General features: G+C 50.4%; 2 protein-coding genes across 2 annotated transcripts in view; both read right to left on the bottom strand.

Annotated features, from left to right (window-relative positions):
- Positions 1–3863, bottom strand: part of CRTC2 (CREB regulated transcription coactivator 2) — a 69579-nt gene extending 65716 nt beyond the window's left edge. The window contains exon 1 of the mRNA XM_015411720.1: positions 3642–3863. Within this exon, the coding sequence (XP_015267206.1) occupies positions 3642–3863 (222 nt within the window). The remainder of the gene's footprint in view (positions 1–3641) is intronic.
- A 16230-nt stretch (positions 3864–20093) lies between these two features.
- SLC39A1 (solute carrier family 39 (zinc transporter), member 1) lies at positions 20094–27295 on the bottom strand. Its single transcript, XM_015411725.1, has 3 exons — positions 26904–27295; positions 22774–22904; positions 20094–21322 (listed from the first exon to the last, which is right to left on the bottom strand). The coding sequence occupies exons 1-3, from the start codon at positions 27136–27138 to the stop codon at positions 20618–20620; spliced, it is 1071 nt and encodes a 356-aa protein (XP_015267211.1). The 5' UTR covers positions 27139–27295; the 3' UTR covers positions 20094–20617.
- Positions 27296–27917: the final 622 nt, after the last annotated feature.

The following is a 27917-nucleotide window of genomic DNA, read 5'->3' as shown; positions in this document are numbered from 1 at the left end:
CCCTATCTATACCTTGTGGCTAATAGCCACTGATGGACCTCTGCTCCATATGCTTATCTAATTCCCTCTTGAAGCCGTCCATGCTTGTAGCCGCCACCACTTCCTGTGGCAGTGAAATCCATGTGGAATTCCATGTCCACAGTACTCGGTAAGCCGAGTAGCGCCTGCTGCCTGCACCCGGGGACAACGAAGGCTCCACAGAAACAAGAGGTGGAAGCTGCAGGATCTCGGTAGCGGCGGCAGCTCTGGGGTTAACCCAAACCTTCCCCCATCCAACACGGACCTCGGGCGAACCCAGGTCAGCCTGGCGCAGCAAAAGCAAAGAAGAGGCGGGCCTTCAAGTGCCACAGAACAGCCTGTCTTGACCCTGCTTCCTCCTCTATGGTGTGCCATATGATGTCTCCGTGAGAGTTAAACTCCGTGCTGGCGCTCGGCAGACACATCTGTGCGCAATGCTGCCACGAGCACCCTCCTTGAGGAGGCGAGCGGCTTTGAATCAGCCCTTTTGAGCAGCAGAAGCCCAATACTCAGCTTCTGAACTGCCACAGCGAGAGACAGAGATTGGATTCATACCCTGCCCTTCGCTACCCGAGGGAGTCTCAGAGCGGCTTTACAATCTCCTTTCCCTTCCCCTCCCCACAACAGACACCCTGTGAGGCAGGCGGGGCTGAGAGAGCTCTTTCAAGGACTTCTCCTGAGAGAACAGCTCTGAGAGAACTTGTGACTGACCCAAGGTCACACCAGCAGCTGCACGGGGAGGCGTGGGGGGATCAAACTCTGTTCCCCCCAGATTTGAGTCCATGCTACTAACCACTATACCAAACTGGCTCTCGACAGTGTGCCCCACACGCTCCCAACCAGATGCCCACAGGGCACCTTGCCTCTGTCTCTTCACCCCAAGGGACCCCCACTCATTCCCCGTCTGCCACAGAATTAACCCCACCCCCCTATATCTAGCCTCCATAATCCTCCTCATGTTCCCTCAATGCCTCCTCCAAATCCCTTTCCTAAACTGTACTTTCCATTAGCTCACTAGGTCTCTCCACCAACACACACAAAATAGCCTTCTTAGGATACTCCCCACCTCAAATAATACATCTAACTTCATTTATACTCTGCATTTCTTCCCAATGAGGTTTACCTTGTTCTCCTCATCTCCAGTCTACCCTCATAACAATCCTATTGAGTCACAAAAGCTCACCCCCGCCACAAATTTTGTTAGTCTTTAAGGTGCTACTGAAGAGAAGAAGAGAAGAGATTGGATTTATATCCTGCCTTTCGCTACCCGAAGGAGTCTCAGAGTGGTTTACAATCTCCTTTCCCCTTCCCACAACAGACACCTTGTGAGGCAGGTGGGGCTGAGAGAGCTCTGAGAGAACCGTCCTTGAGAGAACTGCTCTGAGAGAACTGTGACCAGTGTTCCCTCTAAGCTGAGTTAGTATGAGCCAGCTCACAGTTTTTTAGCCTCTGGCTCACACGTCGCTGTCTTAGCTCAGGGAGGATGGCTCCAGAGCAAGCTAATTTATGCAGTAGCCAAAACGCTCATTCACAACATTAATGCCAGTAGCTCACAAAGTAGAATTTTTGCTCACCAGACTCCACAGCTTAGAGGGAGCATTGACGGTGACTGACCCAAGGTCACCCAGCTGGCTGCATGTGGAGGAGGGGGGAATCAAACCCGGTTCTCCCAGATTAGAGTCCGCGCTCCTAACCACTACACCAGACTGGCTCTGGACTCTTGCTCTTTTCTACTGCAGCAATCCTACGAGGTAGACTAGACTGAGAGTGACTGGTCCATGATAACCCAGCGAGATTTCATAGCAGAGCACGGATTTGTACCTGGATCTCCCAGATTCTAGACAGACACTCTCAACACCACAATGGCTCTCTCTATATAATTATAAACTTTACCCTGTTTACTTCATCGGGCCCACTCAAAGTACTTCCCTGTTAACCCCAAATTAATTCTCTAGGCGTAACACACTCAGCCTGAATCTAATTGCTCCCCCCCACTCCCCCCCCCCAGATCCGTCCCACCCACCCCCATTAGCTCACCAGACTGCTACACCCTCTGGGTACCTCCCCCACGCTGTGAGAACACCTCCACAGCATCCTCCTCGCCTTGACAGAATCCTGCCTATTATCACATCAGAGAGGACCAGTGACTCAGTGGTAGAATTCCTGCCTTGCATGCAAAAGGTCCTAGGTTCAATCCCTGGCGTCTCCAAACACAGAACATGATCAGCTGCCTAGGGAGGTGGTTAACTCCCCTTCCCTGACAGCTTTCAAGAAGAGGCTGGATGAATATTTGTCAGAGATGCTTTAGGCTGGTCCTGCATTGGGTAAGGGGTTGGACTAGATGGTCTGTATGGCCCAACGCTATGATTCTATAGGGAAGACTTCTACCTGAAACCTTGAATAATCAGTATCAGTCAAGGTAGACAATATAGGGTGAGATGGCCAGTGGTGTGGTATAAGGCAAAGTTCTCCTTCCATCAGGCCTTGTCTATTTACACCCCCACAGTAACACTCCTCTTCGGGAAACAGCCCTCTTCCCGATTACCTGACCAAGCGACATGCCCGAGACCATCCCATACCAAGCTCTATCCCTACACCCCCCCAAGGCCGCAGATCCTAGAAGCCAACAGGAACCACAATATTGTTAGGCTTAATATTATCCGTTGAGTCGTGTTGGTGGCTTTACTAATTTTAATGGATTTTTGAAATACGTGTTAATTGCAAAATCTGCATTCATTGCAGCTCTGCCTGTTTGGAAACCGCCCTGAGCCTACAATCTGGAAAGGACAGAAGTCTAATAAAGTAAAATAAGGCCCAATTGCGTAAACCCCCACTAATACACCGTCCCTTCCCTCTCAAGAGATAACCCTCTACCTTTTACCTCAAACCCTTCCCCCTCCCAAGATATTCCCACGCTGTTTCTTTCCCTTGAGAGACCACCTCCAATTGTTTCAGAACACACACAAAGATTTCAAAGGAACAGAGATAAATCAAAGGGACCCATCCCAAGGGACTCTCTCCTATCTCCCCTTCCCAGTGGCCTCATCACCTGCCCACCGCCAAACAATGTTCCCTCTAAGCCGCAGAGTCTTGTGTGCAAAAATTCCGCTTTGTGAGCGACTGGCATTAAAGTTATGAGAAAGCGATTGAGCTGCTGCATGAATTAAGTTTGCTCTGGAGCCCTCCTTCCTGAGCTGAGACAAAAAATGTGTGAGCCGGAGGCTTATAAACGGTGAGCTGGCTCACACGAACTCAGCTTAGAGGGAACGCTGCCGCCAAATACCTTTTCATGAACTGCCCTCAGCCTCTTTACACCCCCCCCCCTCCATGAGGACTCACATCTGAAAGACTCCCCCCATTTCCACTCCAGGGAGACCCTCTTCCATTCAACTCAACCTCCTCCCAAATATTCCCAACCTAACCTTTTCCCCCTTTAGGACCCCAAAATTGCTTTAAAACCCAACACAAAGCAATCTATAGGGATGCCTCCGGCCCCCTAAGCCTATTGAATGCACCAACCTTAACCCCCCCCCCCATAATTGCCCCCAATGGTATTGTGGGGCCCCCCAGCGGGCGCCCCCGCGCCCGAGTCCGGCTCCCCCCTTCCGCCGCCGCCTCCTTACCCGGGTCGTGCCCAGCTCCATCATCACCTCCTCGAAGGCCGCCGTCTCCTCGGCCTGCCGCTGCTTCTGCAGGGCGATTTTCTCGCTGAACTTGCGCGGGTTGGAGGCGGCCGCGGCGGCCACGGCGGAGCAGGACCCCCCGGCCGCGCCGCCGCCGCCCGCGGACGACGAAGAGGAGCTCGGCCCGGCTCCCGCCGCGGCCCCCGAGCCAGATGCCGCCATCTTGGTCCGCCGCCTCCGCCTCACACCCGCCCTGTTCCGTCCCCCGCCCCCAACCGGGTCGCGGCCTTCGCCTCGCTCGCGCTCCACAACACAGCGGCCAGGCGCGGGGCACGACGGGAAAGCGAGTTTGTTTACCTCCCGGCCGCGCGGGGGCCCCCAGCGGCGGAAACAAGCGGAGACTACCGCTCCCGGCGTACTTCGCGGCCCAGGGGCTTTGGGGGAGAAAGGGACGCCGGGAAATGCAGTGCGCTCGGCGCACAAAAGAAGCTTCGGAAGCGGTCGCCGGACTTCCGCTCCCGCCATGCACCGCGCACCGGGCCCTGCCTGCGTCTGGGCCCACACAGGGCCTGGTTGGGGAGTTTCCCCTGTTGGAAAGTGGCGCATGCTTTAATTTTAATTTGGTGGGGAGCCGCCAGGATGGCGAGGGCGAGGCAGTAGCCTGGGGCGATGGAAATCGCAGGCAGGCAGCCGGAGCCTTGGCTGCAAAGAGACCGTGTGATTTGACAATTAGTATTAATAATGCCGAAACGATGGGCAGAGTGCCTTTCCCATAGGCCATTCCTGATGGTAATTTTACATTTTTCCGGGGGGGGGGGAAGGGGGATTATCTGCTATTAATAATAAAATATAGTCCATAGCTGTATTCTTACATGCAGTTGTTAATGTCCAACTGATTAATAATAGTTGAACAATTAATGCTTATGTAGAGTCAGAATATTTCTGCAGGTGTGCAGAATGCTTTTCTCTTTCAATTATTTTTGCTTGCTGTAAAAAAAAATGCATAGGGATTCCATTAAGTAGAAGAATGGAGTGTGGCTGATGGCCAGACCAAAGCTTGCAACCCCCCTCCCCGCCCGAAATCGTGGCCCCCCCCCCCCCCCCGGATTTAATGACCTGGCATTGCTACAGTGGCATTGGTTCTGTTGGGCACTCTGTACATGCACAGGTTTTGCTGGGCCCTCTACATTGACTGGCGTTGCTAAGTTTACAACCCCCCCCCTTTCTAAAAATACTTGGCAGGTGCCAGAAAAGGTGTTAACAGGTGCCCATGAGCATCACATTGGGGACCCCTGGGTGAGAGTGTCTGAGGATCCAGGAGATGTGGACACAAATCCCGACTCATGCGTGAAGCTGAGCGACTGTGGGCCAGATTTCCCCTCTCAGCCTAATCTACCCCACAGGATTTGTGTGAACACAACATTAAGGCAAACCAGTTGCCAAGCTCCTTGGAGGACAGGTGGGATGGAAATGCGATGGATCAGAGAAGAAGAAAAGTTGGACTTATACCCCACCCTTCACCCGGAGCCTCAGGGTGGCTTACAGTCTCCTTCCCTTCCTCTCCCCACAACAGACACCCTGTGAGGCAGGTGGGGCTGAGAGAGCCGTTGGGAACTGCTCTTGAGGGAACAGCTCTGGGAGACCTGTGACTGAACCAAGGTCACCCAGCTGGCTGCATGTGGAGGAGTGGGGAATCAAACCCCGTTCACCAGATTAGAGTCCGCCGCTCTTACCAGTATGCCAAACTGGCTCTCTCGATCGCTTCCTCCCCAGGATTCTGACCGTTTCCGCCGATGTTTTACTCTTGAAGATCTGGTTGGGCATTTGCCGTTCGGCTACAGTAAAAGGATTTCCTTCAGGGACTGAATCGAGGCCTTTGAGCAAATCTTAATGTTCTCAAATGGCTGTCGGAGGCACACCGCAGCTCACTGTCTAACGGAAAGCGCCGTCAAAGAATGGGAGAGGATCCCAACCTCCAACCTGAGTGAGGCAGTAGGTATGAAAGCTCACGTAAAGAAACTGCACAGGAAAGGCCAGAAGAAGAAGAGATTGGATTTATACCCCGCCCTTTGCTACCCGGATGAGTCTCAGAGCGGTTTACAATCCCTTCCCCTCCCCACAACAGACACCCTGTGAGCCAGGTGGGGCAGACAGCTCTTTCGAAGACTGCCCTCGAGAGAACAGCTCCGAGAGAACTTGTGACTGACCCAAGGTCACACCAGCCAGCTGCATGAGGAGGAGGAGTGGGGAATCAAACCCAGCTCTCCCAAATTAGAGGCCACACTCCTAACCACTACACCAGATTGGTAAATGGGGGAGGGGGGGAGATCATGAGAAATGAGAGCCAGCTTCAAGTGGACTGTGGGGTCCCTCTTCCTTTCTGAGAGCTGCTGCCTTCTCGACTTCCAGCTCTGCTCTCCTGGGATATCTGTGCATCGAGCAAACACTAGAGCGGGGGTGTCGAACTCTTTTGTTATGAGGGTCGGATCTGACATAAAGGAGACCTTGTTGGGCATGTGTGTCATAAAATGTAATGCCAGGTAGCGGAGATATAAACTTTACAAAGGACACAAACCCAAAGAATTTTTTTAATTTAACATAAAAACATGCTTAAAACATTAGCTCTGTAAGCTGCAAACCTACTTTTGATTTATTGACATTCACCACAGAAATCTCACGCTCAGAGGACCCAGGGGAAAACATGAAATGGCCGAGTGATTAAGTGAGTCTGGCGAAGCAAGCGATGAGGCAGCAGCAGAACTGGAAGCAGGAGACGGCCAGTTCCACTGTGGGCCTGATGGAAGCCCTCTGGGGGCCTGATCTGGCCCCCGAGCCACATGTTTGACACCCCTGCACTGGAGACACCCCATCAAGTTCCAGTGTGCTTGCTCTCTGTCCTCTAAAGGAAACCAGCTCAAAAACCGCTGCCACACCAGACTTTCTCTCCCAGCAAGGAACAGGGGAGCATGCCAGAATATTTTTGTAGCCATAAGGTCTAGAAACTTTGTCTGAAATGAAAGCAGAGCAATTTTTTCCCCAGGATGTTAACATTCCATATCCCCTGGAACGATCACATATGGCCTGGCTGCACTGCCAAAGGCTGGAGCAGCTCCTTGGAAAACCAGGCCTAAAGTTGTGATCTTTGTGGCTGGCATGAAAGAAGAGGAGGAGGAGGAGGAGGAGGAGATTGGATTGATACCCCACTCTTCACCACCCGAAGGAGTTTCAGAACGGCTTATAACCCCTTCCCACAACCAGACGCCCTGTGAGTGGGGCTGAGTGAGCTCTTTGGAGAACTGCTTGTGAGAGAACAACTCTGAAAGAACTTGTGACTGCCCCGAGGTCACACCAGCAGCTGCATGTGGAGGGCTGGGGAATCAAACCCGGTTCTCCCAGATTAGAGTCCGTGCTCCGAACCACTACACCAAACTGGCTCTCAATCTGGTTTCACTGACATGACTGAAAACCTCTTCTGTGAATGTAGGCAGATCTAGAGACAGAGGGCAAGGATGAGCCCGTGTTTGGCTCTCGTGGCCTTTTTTTACATGCCTGGGGTAATGCCAATGGCCTCTTCGGGGTCAGAAACAGTGTTCCCTCTAAGCTGAGTTAGTGCGAGCTAGCTCACGGTTCTTTAGCCTCTGGCTCACATTTTGGACTCAGGAAGGATGGCTCCCAAGCAAACTAACTGATGCAGTAGCCAAATCGCCTGCTCACAGCTTTTTTTTTCCCTTGGCCCCCCGGTTGGGATTTTTTTATTGCATTTTTTAAATAGACTACGAAAAATTTGGGAAGGGGTAACTACATCTAGGGAGAAAGGAAGGAAAAACACAACTAACTAAAACCCCAAGAATAGGAGATCATCACAACAGCTTGTATAAATGTTAATCTTAAATTGCTAATATTACTTTGAACATAGTCGGCTATGCTAAAAAAAAATATCTTTTACTCCAATGTTTCAACCATTCAAGAGAACCCCCAGAGCATCCCACAATAAAACTAAAGTTTAAAGGCACACTTCCAGATTTTTCTGCTGGAAGAGAGAACGGGTGCCTCGCTCGTGCCAGGAAGCAAGGACGTTTCTTGCCAAGTCTCTCCGGCTGCTGGCACCTCCCGAGGCGGAACTTCAAAAGAAAGAAATGAGAAACGGCTTAGAAGATGAGGTTTTGCAAAACCGGATTAAGGGATTAAATAGAGGGATTTACCCAAGGGAAGCTGGAAAAAACGAAGGATTGCAGACATGAAGGGGATAACGCAGATCCGTGCGGGAAGCGCCACCAGCTAGGAACAGCGAGAGGACAACATCTGCCCCAGGGGCCAGGACACGCCAGGAGTGAGGAATGATAAGGAACGATGCATGTAGCTGGTTGTACGACAGCGTGCTTGGGAAAGCCTGTAGGGTACACGAGCCAGCGAGAGGCAGAGAATGATGGGAGTTGGGGATCTGAGTTCGAATGTCTGTTCAGAGAAAGGTTTTTATGTCCGATGTTCTCTGAAGCTAAACAATCTCACAGGGTTGTTAGGATGGGGAGAAAGCCTCAAATGGAGGTATGGGAGGGATTGCCCATAAAATCCAGTTCCCTTAAAGGTAGATTAAGAGTTTATTATTTATTTTGTACACATTTCTTCCACTAAGCCAGAGGCCCCCAACGGGGCTCCTGTCAAGTGTTTTTAGGGAGGGGGGGGCTACTGAAGAAGAAGAGAAGGGATTGGATTTATACCCCGCCCTTCACTACCCAAAAGAGTCTCAGAGCGGCTTCCAAACTCCTTTCCCTTCCCCTCCTCACAACAGACACCCTGTGAGGTAAAAGAAGAAGAGAAGAGATTGGATTTATACCCTGCCCTTTACTACCCAAAGGAGTCTCAGAGCGGCTTACAATCTCCTTTCCCTTCCCCTCCCCACAACAGCCACCCTGGGAGGTAGGTGGGGCTGAGAGAGCTCTGACAGAATTCCAAAGGGGCGCTTTGCCCAAGGACATCCAGCCAGGTGCAAGTGGAGGAGCGGGGAATCAAACCCGGTTCTCCCAGATTAGAGTCCGCGCACTTAACCACTACACCAGTTGGGTGTAGTGGTTAGGAGGGCGGACTCTGACCTGGGAGAACCAGGTTTGATTCCCCACTCCTCCACATGCAGCTGCTGGTGTGACCTTGGGTCAGTCACAAGTTGTCTCAGAGCTGTTCTCTCAAGAGCAGTCCTTGAAAGAGCTCTCTCAGCCCCACCTACGTCACATGGTGTCTGTTGTGGAGAGGGGAACAGGAAGGAGATTGTAAGCCACTCAATGAGACTCTGAGTGAAGGACAGGGTATAAATGCAAACACTTCCTCCTCCTCCACCACATGCAGCTGCTGGTGTGACCTTGGGTCAGTCACAAGTTCTCTCAGAGCTATTCTCAAGGGCTGTTCTCGAAAGAGCTCTCTCACCCTCAATTGTATTCACTCATCCTATACATATTGAGCTGTGTTGTCACAAAACTAATTATAATTTTTAGCCTTATTACAAAACTTGCAGAAGCTGTTGTTTCATAACTAGTCAATGCACGCTGCTCCTAGCTAAGCCAGACATGATCTAGAATCTTAGAAACTTGCTTCGGTTTTTGTTTTGGGGGGGGGGGGGGGGGGGCTGACGATGTCCCCTTCCATGCCAGAGGCTTGATCTTCATGCTCAGCGCTTCATAAACGGAATTATCTGCAAGCTGCGTCTTGCTTGCACGTTTTTCGTAAGCCAAGCCCTTAAGATATGAGGTGCACAGAGAGACGCTCTCTTTGGGATGGCTTCTAGGACTCCACCGAAGCCGTAACCTGTGACCGTCTTCTGCCAAGCCTTCGAGGGAGAAAGAATTCCTCCGATGATGACTGTTTCCGAGGCTGAAAGGCTTCCTCTGTTGGAGGGGGAAACGGTTTCTGTGTTGGAAGAAGACTTCGTGGAGGGAAGGCACAGAAAATAACATCTCCTCTGAAATGCCTTGCCCTAAAACTGGGAATCTCACAGAAGGGGCTCAAAGGCACACACACGCACCCCGCAGCCAGTTCAACAGCAGCACTGTTGCCTCCTAGCAACCGGCATTCTGAGGTATACTGCCTCTGAACCAGGAGGTTCCATTTAGCAATCCCAGCAGATGACAGCCCTTCCCCCTCCTTCCTGAACCGGCCTCATCCCAATTTAAAGCCGTCTAAGGGCGTTTCCGTTACCCCATTGTGCGACACGGAATTTCACAAGTTAATCAAGCTAGATTCGAATCCAGGAGCACATTTTGGGACCAACAAGATTTTTTTGGGGGGGGACAAGCTTCTGAGACTCAAAGCTCCCTTCCTCAGATACAAGTTAATGGCGGGTTCAACACTGAAAGGTTTATTTCTGTCGGTCCTGAATCCACAGCTCACCCGTTTACTGGGACATTCCTGAGTTCCAGCATTTTGGGAGCAGAAGAACAAAAATTCTGCCCCTTCCTCTATACCTGAAGATATGTTGTTTTCCCACCTAGAGACCTCCCCTTGATCCCTTAGAGAAGTCAGAGAATCATCGAATCACAGAGCTGGAAGGGGTCCTACAGGCCGTCTAGTCCCACCCCCTGCCCAATGCAGGATCAGCCCAGAGAGCATCCCTGACCAGTGTTTGTCCAGCCGCTGCTTCAAGACTGCCAGGGAGGGGGAGCTCACCACCTCCCGAGGCGGCCGATTCCACCGTTGAACAGCTCTTACTGTCAAAGATCCAGCCAGTAACTTCCTGCCCTTAATTTAAACCCATTCTTGTGAGTCCCCTCCAATGCTCCCTCTAAGCTATGGAGTCCTGTGAGCAAAAAATTCTACTTTGTGAGCGACTGGCATTAAAGTTGAGAGTGAGCGATTTGGCTGCTGCATGGATCAGTCTGCTCTGGAGCCGTCCTTCCTGAGCGAAGGCGAAAATTTGTGAGCCGGAGGCTAAAAACTGTGAGCTAGCTCACACTAACTCAGCTTAGAGGGAACATTGGTCCTGTCCTCTGCTGCCAACAGGAACAACTCCCTTCCCCTCCTCTGTGTGACAGCCCTTCAAATACTTCAAGAGAGCCATTCTGTCCCCCCTCAACCTCTTCTCCAGAGTAAACATTCTCAAGTCCCTTGGCCTTTCCTCCTACGGCTTGGTCTTCAGGCCCCTGATCATCCTCGTCGCTCTCCCGGCTCCATTCTGTCTAGTGTTCCCCAACCTATAATGAAAGGTTAAGGCGCTTAGGGCTCTTTAGCTTGGAGAAACGACGACTGAGGGGTGACATGATTGAGGTTTATAAGATTATGCATGGGAAAGAGCAGGTAGAGAAAGAGGTACTTTTCTCCCTTTCTCACAATACAAGAACTCGTGGGCACTCCATGAAATCGCTGAGCGGTCGAGTTAGAACAGATAAAAGGAAGTACTTCTTCACCCAAAGAGTGATTAACACATGGAATTCACTGCCACAGGAAGTGGTGGCGGCTACAAGCATGGACGGCTTCAATAGGGAATTAGATAAGCATATGGAGCAGAGGTCCATCAGTGGCTATTAGCCACAAGGTATAGATAGGGACTCTGGGGCAAGTGATGCTCTGTATTCTTGGTGCTTGGGGGGGGGTCAAGAGGGGGAGGGCTTCTAATGTCCTGGCCCCACTGGTGGACCTCCTGATGGCACCTGGTATTTCTGGCCACTGTGTGATACAGAGTGTTGGACTGGAGGGGCCTTTGGCCTGATCCAACATTGGCATCTCTTATGTTCTTAACCTCTGGGTTGGGACCCCAAAACGGGCAGTGAAGCCTCTAAATGTGACTCACTGGGCGGCCTTCCCTAATAGGCATCCCTGCCCTTTCCGTTGCTCTCTTTTGCATTTTGGAAACCAAGATCTGACCCTGGGAACAGGATCGTCCGTGACCTGCATTAAAGTAAAGGTTCCCTTGCTCGAAAGCCAGTTGAATCCGACTCCAGGGTTGCGGTGCTCATCCCCGTTTCAAAGCCAAACAGCCAGTGCTGTCCGCAGACATTTCCGTGGTCATGTGGCCGGCATGACTAAACACCAAGGCGCATGGAACGCTGTTACCTTCCCACCGAAGTGGTACCTATTTATCTACTTGCAATGTCTTGCCTTCGAACTGCTAGGTTGGCAGGAGCTGGACCTAGAGATGGGAGCTCACTCCGTCATGCGGCACACTCGGGTCTCGAACGGCTGAACTACCGACCTTCCACAGCCCGCAGTTCAGCGTCTTGATCAAGTAAAAAGTCTCCCGATGGGTACTTCTTAGACTCTTGGGTGGGTGGGTGATTTAGGAATGCCAGATTACGGGTAGGACTTGGGGATCCTTCAGAATTACAGCTCATCTTTCTGACCTCAGCTCTCAGTCCCCCTGGAGAAAATGGCTGCTTTGGAGGGTGGACTCTGTGGCCTTGTACCCCACTGAGGTCCCTGTCCTCCCCAGGCTCCACCCCCAAATCTCCAGGAATTTCTTAACCTGGATCTGGCAACCCTAACCCCTCATCCCCTGTCAGTGGCCAGAGGGGACCTCAACCCCAGGGGGATTAGAGGGAGTAATGAAGAGGGTGGTCAAAGGCTAGCATGGAGCCTCCATATGTGTGGTATGGAGCCAGTTTGGTGAGGTGATTAAGTGCGCGGACTCTAATCTGGGAGAGCCGGGTTTGATTCCCGACTCCTCCACATGCAGCTGCTGGTGTGACCTTGGGTCAGTCACAAGTTCTCTCAGAGCTGTAGTGGTGAAGAGCATGTTAACGAAGTTCTTTCAGTTACAAGTTCTTTCAGAGCTGTTCTCTCAAGGGCAGTCCTCGAAAGAGCTCTCTCAGCCCCACCTGCCTCCCAGGGTGTCTGTCGTGGGGAGGGGAAGGGAGAGGAGTTTGTAAGCCGCTCTGAGACTCCTTTGGGTAGTGAAGGGCGGGGTATGAATCCAATCTTCTTCTTCTCTCTTCATATGCCAAGGCGGTGTGTGTCGGAATACTGCTTGCTTGGGGTTCATAGTGAGGGCAGCTGTGCCCTTTGTGCGAAGTCGGTTGGTTTCTGGAAAACATCTGGTTGAGCACAATGGAAAATGGAATGCAGAGCCAGATGGGTGCTATGGTAATAGTTTGCCTAGGGCACCAAAAGGCTTGAGCCAGACCTCGATGGGTCAGTGTCACCCTACCAAGTAGAATCATAGAGCTGGAAGGGACCTCCGGGGTCATCTAGTAGAATCATAGAGCTGGAATCATAGAGCTGGAAAGGACCTTCGGGGTCATCTAGTCCAACCCCCTGCACAATGCAGGAAACTCACAAATACCTCCCTCCTTGTGACCCCCTGGCTCCATGCACAGAAGACAGCAAAAAAAAAAAGCCCTCCAGGATCACTGGCCTGGAGGAAAATTGCTTCCTGACCACAAAGTGGCGATCGGCATTCCCCTGGGTGTGTAAGAAAGGGCCACGAGAACTAAGCACTGAGTCAACCCTTCCTGCCCTCCCTCTCGTGATCTAAGTTCACACAATCAGCATTGCTGTCAGATGGCCATCGAGCCTCTGCTTAGAAACCTCCAGAGGAGGAGAGCCCACCACCTCTGGAGGAAGCCTCTTCCACTGAGGAACCACTCTGTCAGACAGGTCTTCCTAATGTTTAGCTGAAAATCCTTCTGATTTAATTCCAACCCGTTGGTTTGACCTTCTGGGGCAACAGAAAACAATTCCGCACCATCCTCTACATGACAGCCCTTCAAGTACTTGAAGATGGTGATCCTGTCACCCCTCAGTCGTCTCCTCTCCAGGCTAAACACACCCACCCCCTTCAACCTTTCTTCATAGGACTTGGGACTCTAGACCCCCTCACCGTCTTCGTTGCCCTCCTCTGTCTCACGGGTCACCATACCGAAAAGATTGGGAACTGCTGCGTCACCAGTGAAATCGCACACGGATTCAATGCATTTCTAGGTGGGAGAGAGAGACAGAAGGCCACAAACGCACGCCAGTTCTGTGCACAAGCCTTTTTATTTGGTTCGCCTCATTAGCAGTTCTGGCACACTACAATACATCTGTGTTGTTCCAGCTAGTGAGGAAACGAATGCAAGACCCGCGACTCAAGCTCTCACACAAAGCAAGGTCTGCCAGCCGTGCTTGCCCAAACTCCCCCCACCCCCCAAAACCACAATCCCTTACGCAAAAATCACTGCAAAGAAACAGATCCGTGTTGTAAATGGCAGCTCCATACAGGCAACCGAAAGGGAGCTGCAGAAAAATAATTCTGCAAACTAGCTCTGAACTCATTTCACTCTTGTGAGTCACACCACACCAAAGATCTACTTGGCTATCACATCGGCCCATCGGCCCCAGGGGGTTTCAAATGGTGTTCCAAGAAAATTGGGGTTATCTGGAAACCTAGGGGAAGTTGAATGGGTTTTGGGGGGCCCTCCCCCGTCTCCTGTTTCCTCTGTTCGATTTTTGTCCTTTAATTTTGCATTATAAGCAGCTTTGGGTTCCCATAAGGGACCCTAATGAACAGAGATCACCTTCCCCAGCACGATCCTTTAGCCACCACTGATCTCCCATAAAAAGAGGAGCCATTCTAGACCAAAGAGACTTTGGCTCAGTGGTAGAACATCTGCTTGGCATGCAGAAGGTCCCAGGTTCAATCCCCAGCATCTCCAGTTAAAAGGACCAGGCAGAAGGTGATGGGAGAGACTTCCGCCTGAGACCCTGGAAAGCCACTGCCAGTCTGAGTAGACAGTGCTTCAGCCACCACTGATCTCCCATAAAAACATAAGAGGAGCCAAAAGGGACTTTGGCTCAGTGGTAGAACATCTGCCTGACATGCAGAAGGTCCCAGGTTCAATCCCCGGGATCTCCAGGTAAAAGGACCAGACAGGAGGTGATGGAAAAGACCTTTCTCTGCCTGAGACCTTGGAGAGCCAGCCAGACTGAGTAGGGGCTGTAGCTCAGTGGCAGAGCCTCTGCTGGGCATGCAGAAGGTCCCAGGTTCAGTCCCAGGCATCTTCAGGTAAAAGGTCCAGGCAGGAGGTGATGGGAAAGACCTCCGCCTGAGAGACCCTGGAAAGCGGCTGCCAGTCTGAGTAGACAGTGCTTCAGCCACCACTGATCTCCCATAAAAACATAAGAGGAGCCATTCTAGACCAGAGGGACTTTGGCTCAGTGGCAGAGCATCTGCCTGACATGCAGAAGGTCCCAGGTTCAATCCCCGGTATGTCGTTAAAGGACCAGGACCTCAGCCTCAGTTCCTGGAGAGCCGCTGCCAGTCAGAGTAGACAATACTGACTCTGATGGACCGAGGGCCTGATTCAGTATAAGGCAGCTTCATGGGTTTGTGATCCTGTGTCACACCGCAGCCAACCAGATGCCCCCAGGAGGCACACAAGAAAAGAGCACTCAGGGCTCTTTTTGTAGAAAAAGCCCAGCAGGAACTCATTAGCATAATAGGCCACACCCAACAGCAGAAACTAATTAGCATATTGGGCCACAGCCCTGACAGCACAGCTCATTAGCACACTAGGCCGCACCCCCATGTTACCAGAAGTGTGGTCATCCAGCCACACCCACCTTTTGCTTCTTATTCTGTTGACCTTGTTTGTGGTCAAAACCCAGGGCCTTTTTTTGGAGCAGGAACTCCTTTGCATGTTAGGCCACACACCCCTGATGTAGCCAATCCTAATGAGTTTCTGCTGTTGGGTGTGGCCTATTATACTAATGAGTTCCTGCTGGGCGTGGCCAACTCGGGAGCCAGCCGGAACTCCGTTCCTGTGCGTTCCTGCCCCAAAATAGCCCTGGCAGAGGTCAAAGCCTCTCTTCGTCATCATCCCTCCCCTCCAAGAACTGATATTCAAAGGAACACTGCTCCTGAACCTGGAGGTTCCATTCTATCCTCATGACAAACGGCTACTGACAGACTTCTCCATGGATGTGCCTAATCCCTTTTTCAGTCCAACCTAACCTAGTGGCCATCCCTACATCCTGTGGCAGGATGTTACTCCTGGAGCGCTTCCTTTCGTCTGTCCCCCAAATCCTCACATTCTGCTCACTCTCTCCTCTGCTGGGAAGTGCTGAACGTCTTTGGAGACCCCAGAGAGAGTAAGTATGTTTCACCAGAGTCCAGGGAGGCGGTGGAGACTCTCAGGCCAAGAGGGTGGATCGCTACAATTTCCAAAAAAAAAACCCTTTTTCTTATGGGATGGAGGCAGACACAGTGGGTACATAACAGGGCCAGAGAAGTTATGCTCGAACAGAGTTCTGTGATGCTTCACTGCTTAAAAGGCTACAGCAAGTTTATCTAATAACAATAACGCTAATGGGAGATACACCAATGCCACTTCCAGACAAGAAATGCTTGTCTTGCAGCTCTCCCGATGAGAGAGTTTCCCAGGGGATGCAAATATTAAAATTCACTTGTGCAGCAAACGGCAACAGCAAAATACCTCCCCCCCAACCCCCCCCCAGCCCCCCCCCAAAGAAAAAAGGAAACAGGTTAAAGAAAGAAATGCAGGTAGACACGGATTCAAACAACGCAAAATGCACGAAAAATGCCCAGCCTAACTGAGGTGATCTGTTTCCAGTGAAACACCTGGGCCATCTTCTATTATTGTCATCCGTGGTCGATTCCTAGATCACTCCAGTTCTTAGGAAATGTCGATTACCTACTGAACTCTGGGTGGTCCCCAATCTGTTGGCAGATAATGATCCTGAAACCACTTATTTTGTTACAAATTTTTAATGACGGTTTTATCTGTAAAGCGACAAGAATCTGGCTTGACCCAACTGTAACAGAATTTGGTATAAACTCAGTTAACATGATCTAAATGAATATTGAAATTAATTATAGTTTTATAACTGGACTTCCTGTTTTAACATTTTAGATCTTTTAGATTTGATTATTTTGACTGTAAATTTTGATTGTAAAGTTCGTATTTTGAAGCTAACGTCGTATATCCATGTTTGATCATTGAGCTTGAGACCTTTGGTCATAGAAGCTAATAAACATTAGTAAGTAAGTGAAAAAATATTGTACCTTCAACCTAGTAAAGCCTATTCCTTCTCTGCCCTTACAATCGGCTATAGCAATTTTTTCAAGAGCCGATTTCCCCAAGCCAGGGTAACTTTGATGGTTGGGGCAGTGTGTGAGTTCATAAACTCTCCACTGCTGAAATGAAGGGAAGCCAAAACCAAAGGAAATTCAGTCCCACGTCAGAAGCTGCTGGTTAATACCGCTCATCATGAGGGCTGGAAGCACTAAAGGCTACAGACAGCATATTGGCAGCCTAGCCTACCCCACAGGGCTGTTGTGACAATAAAATGGAGGAGGAAACGGTTTACACAATTTTGTGTTCCTTGGAGGAAGGGCAGGATAAAAACACGATACTTTGCCCTGGGGTACAGGCGTTGTACATGAACACTTGAACCATGGTTAAGGATTGGCTGCAAGCAAGGATGCGAAACTGGTTTAGTTCACAAACCACGGTTTGCATTGTAATTCCGTCAACGCGTTACACCTGTACTGACCAAACCAGTGAAGCTGATTATTCTGCTTCCTACCACTTTGCTTGCAAAAAAACCAGGCAGGTCCATGGACTCTCCAGCTGGAAGGACAAGCACAGTGAAAACCATGGAATAGCTTGAAATCTTAACCAGGGTTAGCATGGGATACCAGGGTTACTGTCAACTCAGGCTGAAGACAACAAATAGTTCTGAATTTGACCCAGGCCTGTACCCCTTTCTAGACAACACGATGCACACTGCTCATATCATAAGCGGAAAACAAGGAGCATTTGGAAGCTTAACATTTAGCCATGGTTTGTTGCATTAAGCATGGGGAAGATCCCAGACACTCAATGCTCTAGCCAATGATTTCAAGAGTGCAAGTCCTTCTAGTTACAGTGTAAATATTCATATGTCACAACCGTATCTCTTTCATTCTAGATTTGTGGAGAAACAGTCCCCCTTCTTAAATTATGCCCATGGAATCCAATTCACCAATTCCAAATCGATACAAATGTATTCCATTATTTTGATAATATTGTATACAGGATTTAAGAATAAAGAATCTTAATAGATCTCATCATTGCAAATGCTTATATTCTTAAGAAATAAGTCTTGCACTTCATTACTGTTGTGGATTTTGAAATGTTGTTTTGTATTGTATTGCACTGAAAATTTAAAACAAGAAGGTTTCTTAAAGTATAGATACAATTGTCTTTAACCATGGTTAGTACCAACCATTGTGATATTTTTCATAACTAACCATGGTTAAAAAAAATGTTCCCTACTATGGCCTGTGAGATCAAGTTTCTGACTCCACCCCAAGAACTGCTAATGCAGGGGTCCCCGAGACGGTGCCTGCAGGTTTCACAGTGCCCGCCGACCTCATTCCTGGTGCCTGACGAGTTTGGGTTTTTTTAAGTGAGCAGGACCGGGGGGCATTTTGCACAGTGAGGCTTCTGATCCACCACTGGAGATCTGATTGGCCGTGCAGATGTTTGAAGACATTGCTTTGTCAGCAGCAGCCACTACAGCACAAAGGATCGTCGCCGTGTGACTCAAGGGAAGCTGCAGAAGCCACTGTGGGGCCGGCTCGGCCTCCTCTGGCAGCCATCTTGGAAGCCATTTTGTGGCCACACCCACCACACCATGTCAGAATTCCAAAGGGGCCCCTAGGCCCTGTTGGAAATCCCCTTTCCCACCAACGCTCAACGCCTGGCATACAAGCCCGAGATTATCTTATTGAATTATTGGTAAGAGGTTAAAATACCACAAATCAGAAAAGACCTAATAATGATTTCGTTTTCCGCTGCAAAAACTACCATAGCTGCTTGCTGGAAGACTCCAGAAAAACTGCAAGTTAAAAACTGGTATTCTAGAATATGGGATCATTTAATACTAGATAAAATTTCTGATTCTATAACTTGTAATGATCCTTCATTAGGTCCATCCTATTATCTGGAAAGGTGGTATCCTATCTTAGAAAAACTAGATGAGATTCTTGAAAACCAAAGAGACACTAGAAATTATCGTTACATAAACCTTTTAAAAACTAGCTGGCTACTCTAGAATAAGATAAAAGAAACATTTTTGTATTCCCCCTATTATTGTTGTAGTTTTTTTTTTATAGTTTAAATGTTTAGTACAGTTTGAATCAATTTTATATCATTGTTTGGTATTCATATGTGTATGTCAATTTTCGAAGTGTTATAACTTTGTATTCATTTACAAGAATAATTGTTTGTTGTATTTTATAAAAAATTAATAAAATATTACATTAAAAAACACGCCTGGCATGATAAGATATGGGAACAATTTGTGACGGCAAAAATCTCAGATAAATTAAATAGAGCACAAATGGATGTAACACATCACTCTAAATTTGACTCAGTGTGGTTCCCAATATTTTCTTACTTGTTAGCAAATGATATACTACCATCTAATCTATGCTACCACAGCCGGTTGACTCTATGAATTTTTGTTGAATAGTAAGGGACTTACCAATGTCAAGCATTACTTATGCTTACAGGGTTCTAAAAATATTAGATCTCATATCGTTAATATTTCTATTCTTCCTTCCCAAGTGAGGATCTATCTTTTGAAATTCTTAGCACTGTGACTCTGATAGCTAGGTATTTAATATTTTCTGATAAGTTGAAAAAATTCTATACGCTTGTACCGTATGTTGTTGCTGTTGTTTTCTCTTTTTATTTATTTATTTTTGGACAACTGCTTGTGGTTATAATATAAAATTAAAAATACATTTAAAAAAAAGAAGAAATGCGGAGGACCTCTGTGCGAATGTGCTTAGAAACACTGCTTAGTTTGTGTGTGTGGCTCAGAATTACCTCCATTTGGGGCGACTGAGCTCCATGTTAACTAAAAAAAATATTTAAAATCGGATACGGTTTCTCCAGCACAGGTTCACTGAACGAAGGAGTAATTCTCTCTGTCTCGGGCAAGTCAATGACAGAATCCAGATTGGTTATTACCCATTCGCACTTGTGCATGCATCACGGAAGGTCGTGTGCAAAACTGCCTGTTTCTGCAGCATGTATTCTGCTTGCGCGGAAGCCACCACGTGTTAGAAGAGCTTGCGCAATCTGCAAACTCCCCCTTCAGAACTTCACAGAAGCTCCAGTAAAGCCGAGGATCGGGGCCCAGAGAGCGCTTTGGCACGTAACACCGAAATCAGCAGAGGTCTGCCCCGCGAACACTAAGCTGGTGAAGAAGGCAGAACCTTGGTTGGGAAATACTTCTAACCAGAGAGTCTTTAGGAAAGGGCTTCTTCTCCTATCAGCTCTCTCACAATTTAAAGAGACCGAGCCCGTTAAAAAACAGAAAGCAGGGATAATTCAAGGCACCCGAGAGATTAAGGCAAGGAAGTGGAGCCGCAGGTGGAAAGAGCCCCAGCGTTTTGGCACTAGAAATCACGTCTCGAAGCAGAAAAGGACCCCCCTACCTTCCCTGTCCTCGTCACACAAGAAAAACCTTGGGGGGGGGGGGGTGGAAGCCCACACACGTTCAAAATCTGATCTCCGGTTAAATCCCAAAGGCAGTCAAAATCAGACAGAATGCCACTCATCCTGGCCAAAATCCTTTCCACTCCCGAATGCTGCACGAACCAGCTTTCCCACAACAGCAAGATCAAAGGTCGCAGCCAACTCCAGATCACCTCAGGGAAGACAGACTCGGGACTGTGGGATCCGGCTGGACTTTTGGAATGCGGGAGCCGTTGGCAGCGTCCAATGGTAGGTCTAAAACGATCGAGTCCGGCCTTTTTGAGAATAGCCGTTTCCAGGGCAGTCTTCCAAGAGGGAGAGGGAAAGTTCGTTCCGAGTTTTCGCTTCCGGGTGAATCGTTTCGGAATTCTCTGGGGAAATAACGAGGAGGTGGGGGAACTCTTGGAAGAAGTCAATCCGCCCCCCCTCCAGACAGGGAAAACCGGAGCAGTTAGGGGTTTTTTTTGTTCCTCTCCGTCCCCTTACTCCAGGCAAAACGCTCCCCCCTGTCCCCGCCCACACTCCTCAGATCTTAATGAACAGGATGCCGGTCACGACGGCAAACCCGGCCAAGAGGACGATGACCTTGAGGATGCGCTGCTCCGAGGAGTTGAGCTCGTGAGGCAGAATCTCCAGGAAGGTGATGTAGACGAACGTGCCGGCCGCCAGCCCCTCGAGTACGCTGCGGGAGAGGCCGTGCAGCACGGCCACGGGCGTCTCCGTCAGGACCACGCCCAGCCCGATGCCCAAGGGGGACATGATGGAGAAGAGGATCAGGCACCCCGCCACCGCTTGGACGCGCAGCCGGCTCTGGAGCAGTTTGAAGCTGAGGCTGAAGGCGATGGCGCCCTTGTGGATCACCAACGCCAGGCAGATCTCCAGGGCCTGGGCGTTCTCCTCCTGCAGCCCCACGGCCAGCCCCTCGAAGACGGAGTGGAGGGAGAGGGCCAGCAGCAGGACGAAGCAGCGGATGGCCGAGTGGGCGTTGAAATCCACGTGGACGTGGCGGCGGTCGTGGAGGGGCCCGTCCCGAGGCAGCTGCCGGGGCAGGGGCCCGTCTGGCCAGCCCTGCTCCTGGATGGTGGCGGAGTGCTGCGAGGCGGAGCCCAGCAGGGCTTGCGTCTCCTCCAGGGAGCCCGACGGATCCTTGTAGGCCAGGACTATCTGCTCCATGACGAGGACCAGGAAGAAGCCCATGGCCAAGATGAACTCTTGGAGGGGGAAGAAGAGCTGCCGGAGGGAAGGGAGAGGAGCCTCAGAAAAGGGGGACCCGCGAGCACACTCGGAACACCCTCGTCTCAATTTACCCGGCTTGGTGGTCAACGGGATCTTGCCAGTTCCTTCCCCACCCTCCTGGTTCTTCCATTCATGTACCTCTCTCCCCCCTGGTCAGTCGCTGTTTTTATCATGACTGTAGGGGAGTATTTCCGGGAGGAGATTGTACTGGAGCCAGGACAGGCAGTGTGGTGTAGCCGTTAGGGTCAGTCTAGAATCTGGGAGTCCCAGGTTTGAACCCCTGCTATCCCATGGAAGCTTAATACTGGGTGACCTCAGCCAGCCACACACTCTCAGCCTCACCTACCGCGCAGGGTGGTTGTGAAGATAAAAGGGAGGCGAGAAGATTTCGGGTCCTCGCTGGGTCTTCACCTACCTCACGGGGTTGTCGTGAGGATAACATGGAGGAGAGAACAATGTTTTCAGTCCTCACCTACTTCACGGGGTTGTTGTGAGGATAAAATGGAAGAGACAACAACGTTTTGGGTCCTCACCTACCTCACAGGGTTGTTGTAAGGATAAAATGGAGAAGAAAACAACGTTTTGGTTCCTCACATACCTCACGGGGTTGTTGTGAGGATTGAATGGAGGAGACAACAATTTGGGTCCTCACCTACCTCACAGGGTTGTTGTAAGGATAAAATGGAGAAGAAAACAACGTTTTGGTTCCTCACATACCTCACGGGGTTGTTGTGAGGATTGAATGGAGGAGACAACAATTTGGGTCCTCACCTACCTCACAGGGTTGTTGTGAGAATAAAATGTAGTAGAAAACATTTCGGGTCCTCACTGGTCTTCACCTACCTTGCGGGGTTGTTGTGAGAATAAAATGGAGGAGACAACAACATTTTGGGTCCTCCTCACCTACCTCACAGGGTTGTTGTGAGGACAGAGGAGAGAACGTTTTGGGTCCTCACCTACCTCACAGGGGTGTTGTGGGGATAAAACGAAGGAGACAACAATGTTCTGAGTCTTCAACAGGAAGAAAAGTGGGGAATAAAGGAAGTAAGCCCTGACCTGTGTAGTCCAGGCTAGCCTGATCTTGTCAGATCTCGGAAGCTAAGCAGGGTCAGCCCTGGTCAGTATTTGGATGGGAGACCACCAAGGAATTCCAGGGTTGCTACGCAGAGGCAGGCAGTGGCAAGCCACCTCTAAACGTCTCTCATCTTCAAAACCCCACCAGGGGTCGCCATAAGTCAGCTGCTACCTGAGGGCACTTTCCACCACAAAAGGAAGTAAAGAAAATAACAACAGATAAGACTGCACTGCCAGGGTCCCAGGCCATGAGGTTTTTTTGTTTTTCCCCCTCGGTAGGATTGGCCGGTCTCCTCTGCAGAGACTGTGGCGCGTCATACTCCCCCCAAAGGCCAGAAACGCCGACTCCCCGTCCCCACCCTCTCCCTCACCGTGATTCCCAAATCGGCCAGGGCCTCGTTGATGCTGCTGAGGTAATCGGGGATCAAGTCCAGGAGACAAGTCGCCAGGAAGACGCCGCCGGCAAAACAGCTCACCAGGCTCAAGGTTTTCCTTCGAGTCGCTGTCAGAAGAGAAAGAAAGAGCTATAGAATCATAGAGATGGAAGGGGGCCATACAGACCATCTAGTCCAGTGGTGGCGAACCCATGGCACGGGTGCCAGAGGTGGCACTCAGAGCCCTCTCTGTGGGCACGCGTGCCATTGCCCCAGCCAGGCCCAGACCATCATTAAAGTGTCAAATTCTCTGCCAAATAATTTTAAGTAAATGAAAGCATTTGGGATTGCTTTCCTTACTTTGTTTGGATCCTCTTAAGTTAATGTGTGAGTTGTTTCTTCTAAAGTAAAACCTCAGTATTCAGGTTAAATCGCCGTGTTGGCACTTTGCGATCAATAAGTGGTTTTTGGGTCGCAGTTTGGGCACTCAAGTCTCTAAAAGGTTCGCCACCACTGATCTAGTCCAACCCCCTGCTCAACGCAGGACCAGCCTAGAGCATCTCTGACAAATATTCGTCCAGCCTCTTCTTGAAAGCTGTCAGTGAAGGGGAGCTCACCACCTCCTTAGGCAGCTGATTCCACCTTTGAATCACTCTGATCGTGAAAAAGGTTTTCCTAATATCCAGCCGATACCTTTCTGCGTGTAATTTAAACCCGTTGCTTCGGGTCCTCTCCTCTGCTGCCCACTGGAACAGCTCCTTGCCCTCCTCCAGATGACAGCCTTTCAAATATTTAAAGAGAGCCATCCTGTCCCCCCTCAATCTCCTCTTCTCCAAACTAAACATTCCCAAGGCCCTTAGCCTTTCCTCGTAGGGCTCAGTCTCCAGACCCCTGATCATCCTCGTCACTCTCTTCTGCACCCTCTCAATTTTGCCCACATCCTTTTTGAAGTGAGGCCTCCAGAACTGCACACAGTACTCAAGGTGGGTACTTAAGCAGGAGAAGGGTGGGGTGGATCCTACCCCTATCCTACCGCTCCCCTGAGCAAAGCATATTTATTAAAACATTTATACCCCAAGCTTCAAATCCTTCCTCCAGAGCCAGTTAAGTCAGAGAAAAGCTCCATAGGTTGGAGAAGTCGAATTGGAGGGAGGCTGGGTCTGCCCCAGTATGTTAATCTTGGCCTGAAGCTGGATTCCTCTAGCTTTGCACCTTCTCTGCGGCTACAAACAGGCACATCTCCCTTATAAATAAAAGTTGAATGGTAGTGGCACTTCTCTAGAACATTCCACATGCTCCAAAATCAGTTCACTCTCTGATCTGTCATTCAGAGGGTCTCCCTATCCACTGGCTGCTTTGCCTGAGTCCTGCCTCCAACATCCATAGCCAGTCAGGTTATTTGCATATGCAGCCTCATTGGCCTCTGCCTCGGAACACAGAGGTCATTTGCATATGCAACTTGATTGGCTTTTGCCTCTAACATTCTAAACAGTTTTGCTGTTCTGAGGTAAAATGTGTCCAATCTCCAGGTGAGGGCTGAGCACGGGAAAGGCTGCAGATGTGTGGGGGGTGGAAAGCTGAAGAATGAGGGGGAAATAAAGGTAGGTTGATGATTGGCTGGGAAGGAGATAGGGTTGCCAACTCCAGGTGGGAAATTCCTGGAGATGTGAGGGATGGAGCCTGGAGAGGGTGAGGTTCCAGGAGGCGTGGGACCTCGGACAGGTACAAAGCCATAGACTCCACCCTCCAAACCAACTATTCCCTTCTGGGGAACCATCGTTGCCAATCTCCAGGTGAGGGCTGGAGAGCACTCAAAATTACAACTGTTCTTCAGGTAGAAGAGATCAGTTCCTCTGGAGAAAATGGTGGACTCAGTGTCATTATACCCTGCTGAGGTTGCCACAGCAAATTGACACTGAGTGGCCAAGGCCGGGGCACCTGCCCAGAGCCTCTTTCTAGAGACCGTTGTATTTATTTCCACAACGGGCCTTTTTCCTAGTGAATCGATAATGCAGTTTCTGTCATTTAACTCCACCTCGCTTTATAGTTACCTGGGGAACACCAATGTCCCTTGAAGCACATTTGAAGAATTAACTGTGCAAGAGGAAGCGGGGTGTGTGTGTGTGCCATTATCGAAGCGTTTGGGTTTGTTTCTTTGTAACAATGCAAACATTAGGGAGGTGGGATTTAAGTGGTACAAGCGAACACGTTTTGAGGAGCAGAAAGTGGGTGGGGCCAGGTGGATCTATAGCCAGTTTGGTATAGTGGTTAAGAGCGGCAGACTCTAATCTGGGAGAACCAGGTTTGTTTCTCCACTCTTCCACATGCAGCTGCTGGGTGACCTTGGGTCAGTCAAAGTTCTCTGAGAGCTGTTCTCTCAAGAGCAGTTCTCTCAGAGCGCTCTCAGCCCCACCTACCTCACAGGGTGTCTGTTGTGGGGAGAGGAAGAGAAGGAGATTGTAAGCTGCTCAACTCCAAGTAAAGTGCAGGGTATAAATCCAATCTCTTCTTCTTCTGCCAAGCTAGGCTTGTGATTGGCTGTGGTCCCCCCCCCAAAAAAAAAACCAGGTTCCTTTGGCAGCAGCTGCCACTGCAGTACAAGGATCTTTGTTGTGTGACTGAAGGTAACTGGCAGCAGCCATTTTGTGGTCAGCTCCGCCTCTTGAGGCAGCGGTTGTGTGGCTGGCTCCACCTCATGTGACAGCTGCTACGTGGCAGCCATTTTGTGGTTATTCCCACCATGCTGTTTCAAAATTCCAAGGGTGCCCACAGGCTGAAAACAGTTGGGGACCCCTGGCCTAGAGGTTTATATTAGAAGAAGAGATTGGATTTATACCCTGCCCTTCACTACCCAAAGGAGTCTCAGAGCAGCTTACAATCTCCTTTCCCTTCCCCTCCCCACAACAGACACCCTATGAGGTGGGTGGGGCTGAGAGAGCTCTGACCGAAACTGCCCTTGAGAGAACAGCTCTGAGGAAACTTGTGACTGACCCAAGGTCACGCCAGCAGCTGCACATGGAATCAAACCCCATTCTCCCAGATTAGAATCTGCGCTCTGCGCTCTTAACCACTACACCAAACTGGCTCTCTGGGAGTCATTCTCTGGGACTCAAAAGATCTGGAGAAGGGAGCAATGAAAAAACAACCCGGGAACACCCAGAACAGGGCATTCCCAAACCACAGAGCCAGCGCACTAGAGTGGACACAGAATGTCAGACTACAATCTGGGAGACTCGGATGAATCCCCATCCTGCCAGGGAAGCCGTGTAGGGGGACCCTGGGCCACTCACACCCTTCCCAGCCTAACCCACCTCACGGGGTTGTTGTGAGGAGTAAACAGAGGAGAGGAGAATGATGCCGTCCATTTTGGGTCCCCACTGGTGAAACAGGAACGAGAAAACAAACACCATGCTGTCATGCCTGCCCTTGACTCAGCCCCAGAGCCAGCTCCTGACAGCCTAAGAGGGGAGGATTCAGTGCCTTTAAGAGCTGGAGAAGCATCGGGATCTGCACCTACTGTAAGTACTGAGGAGGATACACAGCAAGCTGAGTCAACTACAGGACGGTTTGCACCTGGGATTGAGCAGGCCATAAGCAGCTCACCACCTGCATCTCCCCCACCTGTAAGTAGGCTTAGGGATCAGAGACGTCAGGAGCTGGCTAGCCGACGAAAAGAAGCACATTCAAGAGGGCGGAGATCCTTGAGCCCTGAGTTTTAACAGCCGCCAGGACCTCGCACAAGGGTGCTAATGAGTTAATGGGCCAGAGCACTATTTAGTAGGGCCTCTGGCCATGAGCAATTTGTGCTGGCAACCTCGTTCGTAGAACCAGAAGCTCTGCACCTGGAGTCCTGTTTGACTCTGTGGCTTTTTGACTCCGCTTGTGTTTGGACTGCTCTGGCTCCTGACTTCCAGCTTTGAACCTGACCACGCCCTCGGCTCTGCTCCCTGTACTCTGACCTCTGGTAACGTTTGACTACGGCTTTGTCTGGTGTTTTGGGACTTGTTTAATGCTCTGCTGACTGCTCTCCCGGCTGACCTTTGGACTTGTATTGTGACTCCCCCTATCTGCCTGCCTCCCTGGCTCTACCGTGACACATGCCCTGTTAAGGCCTGATCGATCCTTACCTGACGAGCTGGTTGAGCTCCTGGGACGATGGAAGACCCACAGAGGCAAGAAGCCGCACACGAGGGTCACAAACAGCAGCAGCGCCAGCGAGCCCAGCTTCACCTCCAAACCCAGCGGAGAGTGGGCCGCCGCAGGCCGGGAATAGGGACGCCACACCAGCTGGTCCAGCTCAGGTTCAGGTCCCCCCGGCTCCGCCATTGCTCCGGAGAGAGGTTTCGAACCCAGCTCCTCCATGAACCGAAGAGGCTTCCTCTCTTCTTCTTCTTAGCTGCTTGCTCACTTCTTCTTATCCGCAGCACGGCCGACGGGAGGGCAACTTCAAACGGCACAAGCCATCGCCGTCTGCTCCGTCCCCAATTTGTTTCGGCAAGCCGAGAGAGACTGGGACCTGGCAGAACTCACCCTGGAGGAGGAAACAGAGCAAAAAAGAGAGGGTAGGAACCAAAGTGCTGGGTGAGCAGGGGGAAGGAGGGAAGGCATTCTGAGGCGCACCCGCTGTCATGGATAGAAACGGCGGTCATTCAGAGAGGAGCTGCCCTAATAAGTCACCCCACACTACATTGTTTGCTTCCCTGGTCAGCCTCCTGCAGCACTCCCCTTAGTCTGCTCCTCATAACTCTGGCTCCTCCTCTTCCTGTCACGTGACCCTGGCCACGGGTGCAGGATGGGGTATAGAGTTGCAAGGAGTTAGAACTCTGCTAGAGATTTGGGGATGGAGCCTGGGGAGGACAGGGACCCCAGTGGGGTACAATGCCACAGAGTCCACCCTCCAAAACATCCATCTTTCTCCAGAGGAACTGATCTCTGCCGTCTGGAGATGAGCTGTAACTCCAGGTGATCCCCAGGTCCCACCTGGAGGCTGGCATTTCTATGCAGTCGTCACATCCTAACAGCTCAAAGGGTCCCGGAAACAAAATGGTTGAAGACCCCTTTTCAGCACCATTATTTTACCAACCTAGAAGAGAAGATGAAGAGACTGAATTTATACCCCCCCCTTCACCACCCAAAGGAGT

Source organism: Gekko japonicus, unplaced genomic scaffold, assembly GCF_001447785.1.
Source record: "Gekko japonicus isolate JY-2015 unplaced genomic scaffold, Gekko_japonicus_V1.1 scaffold175, whole genome shotgun sequence".
Taxonomy (NCBI): Eukaryota; Metazoa; Chordata; class Lepidosauria; order Squamata; family Gekkonidae; genus Gekko; species Gekko japonicus.
The sequence above is the reverse complement of the archived record's forward strand: the minus strand, read 5'-3'. Positions and strand labels throughout refer to the sequence as shown.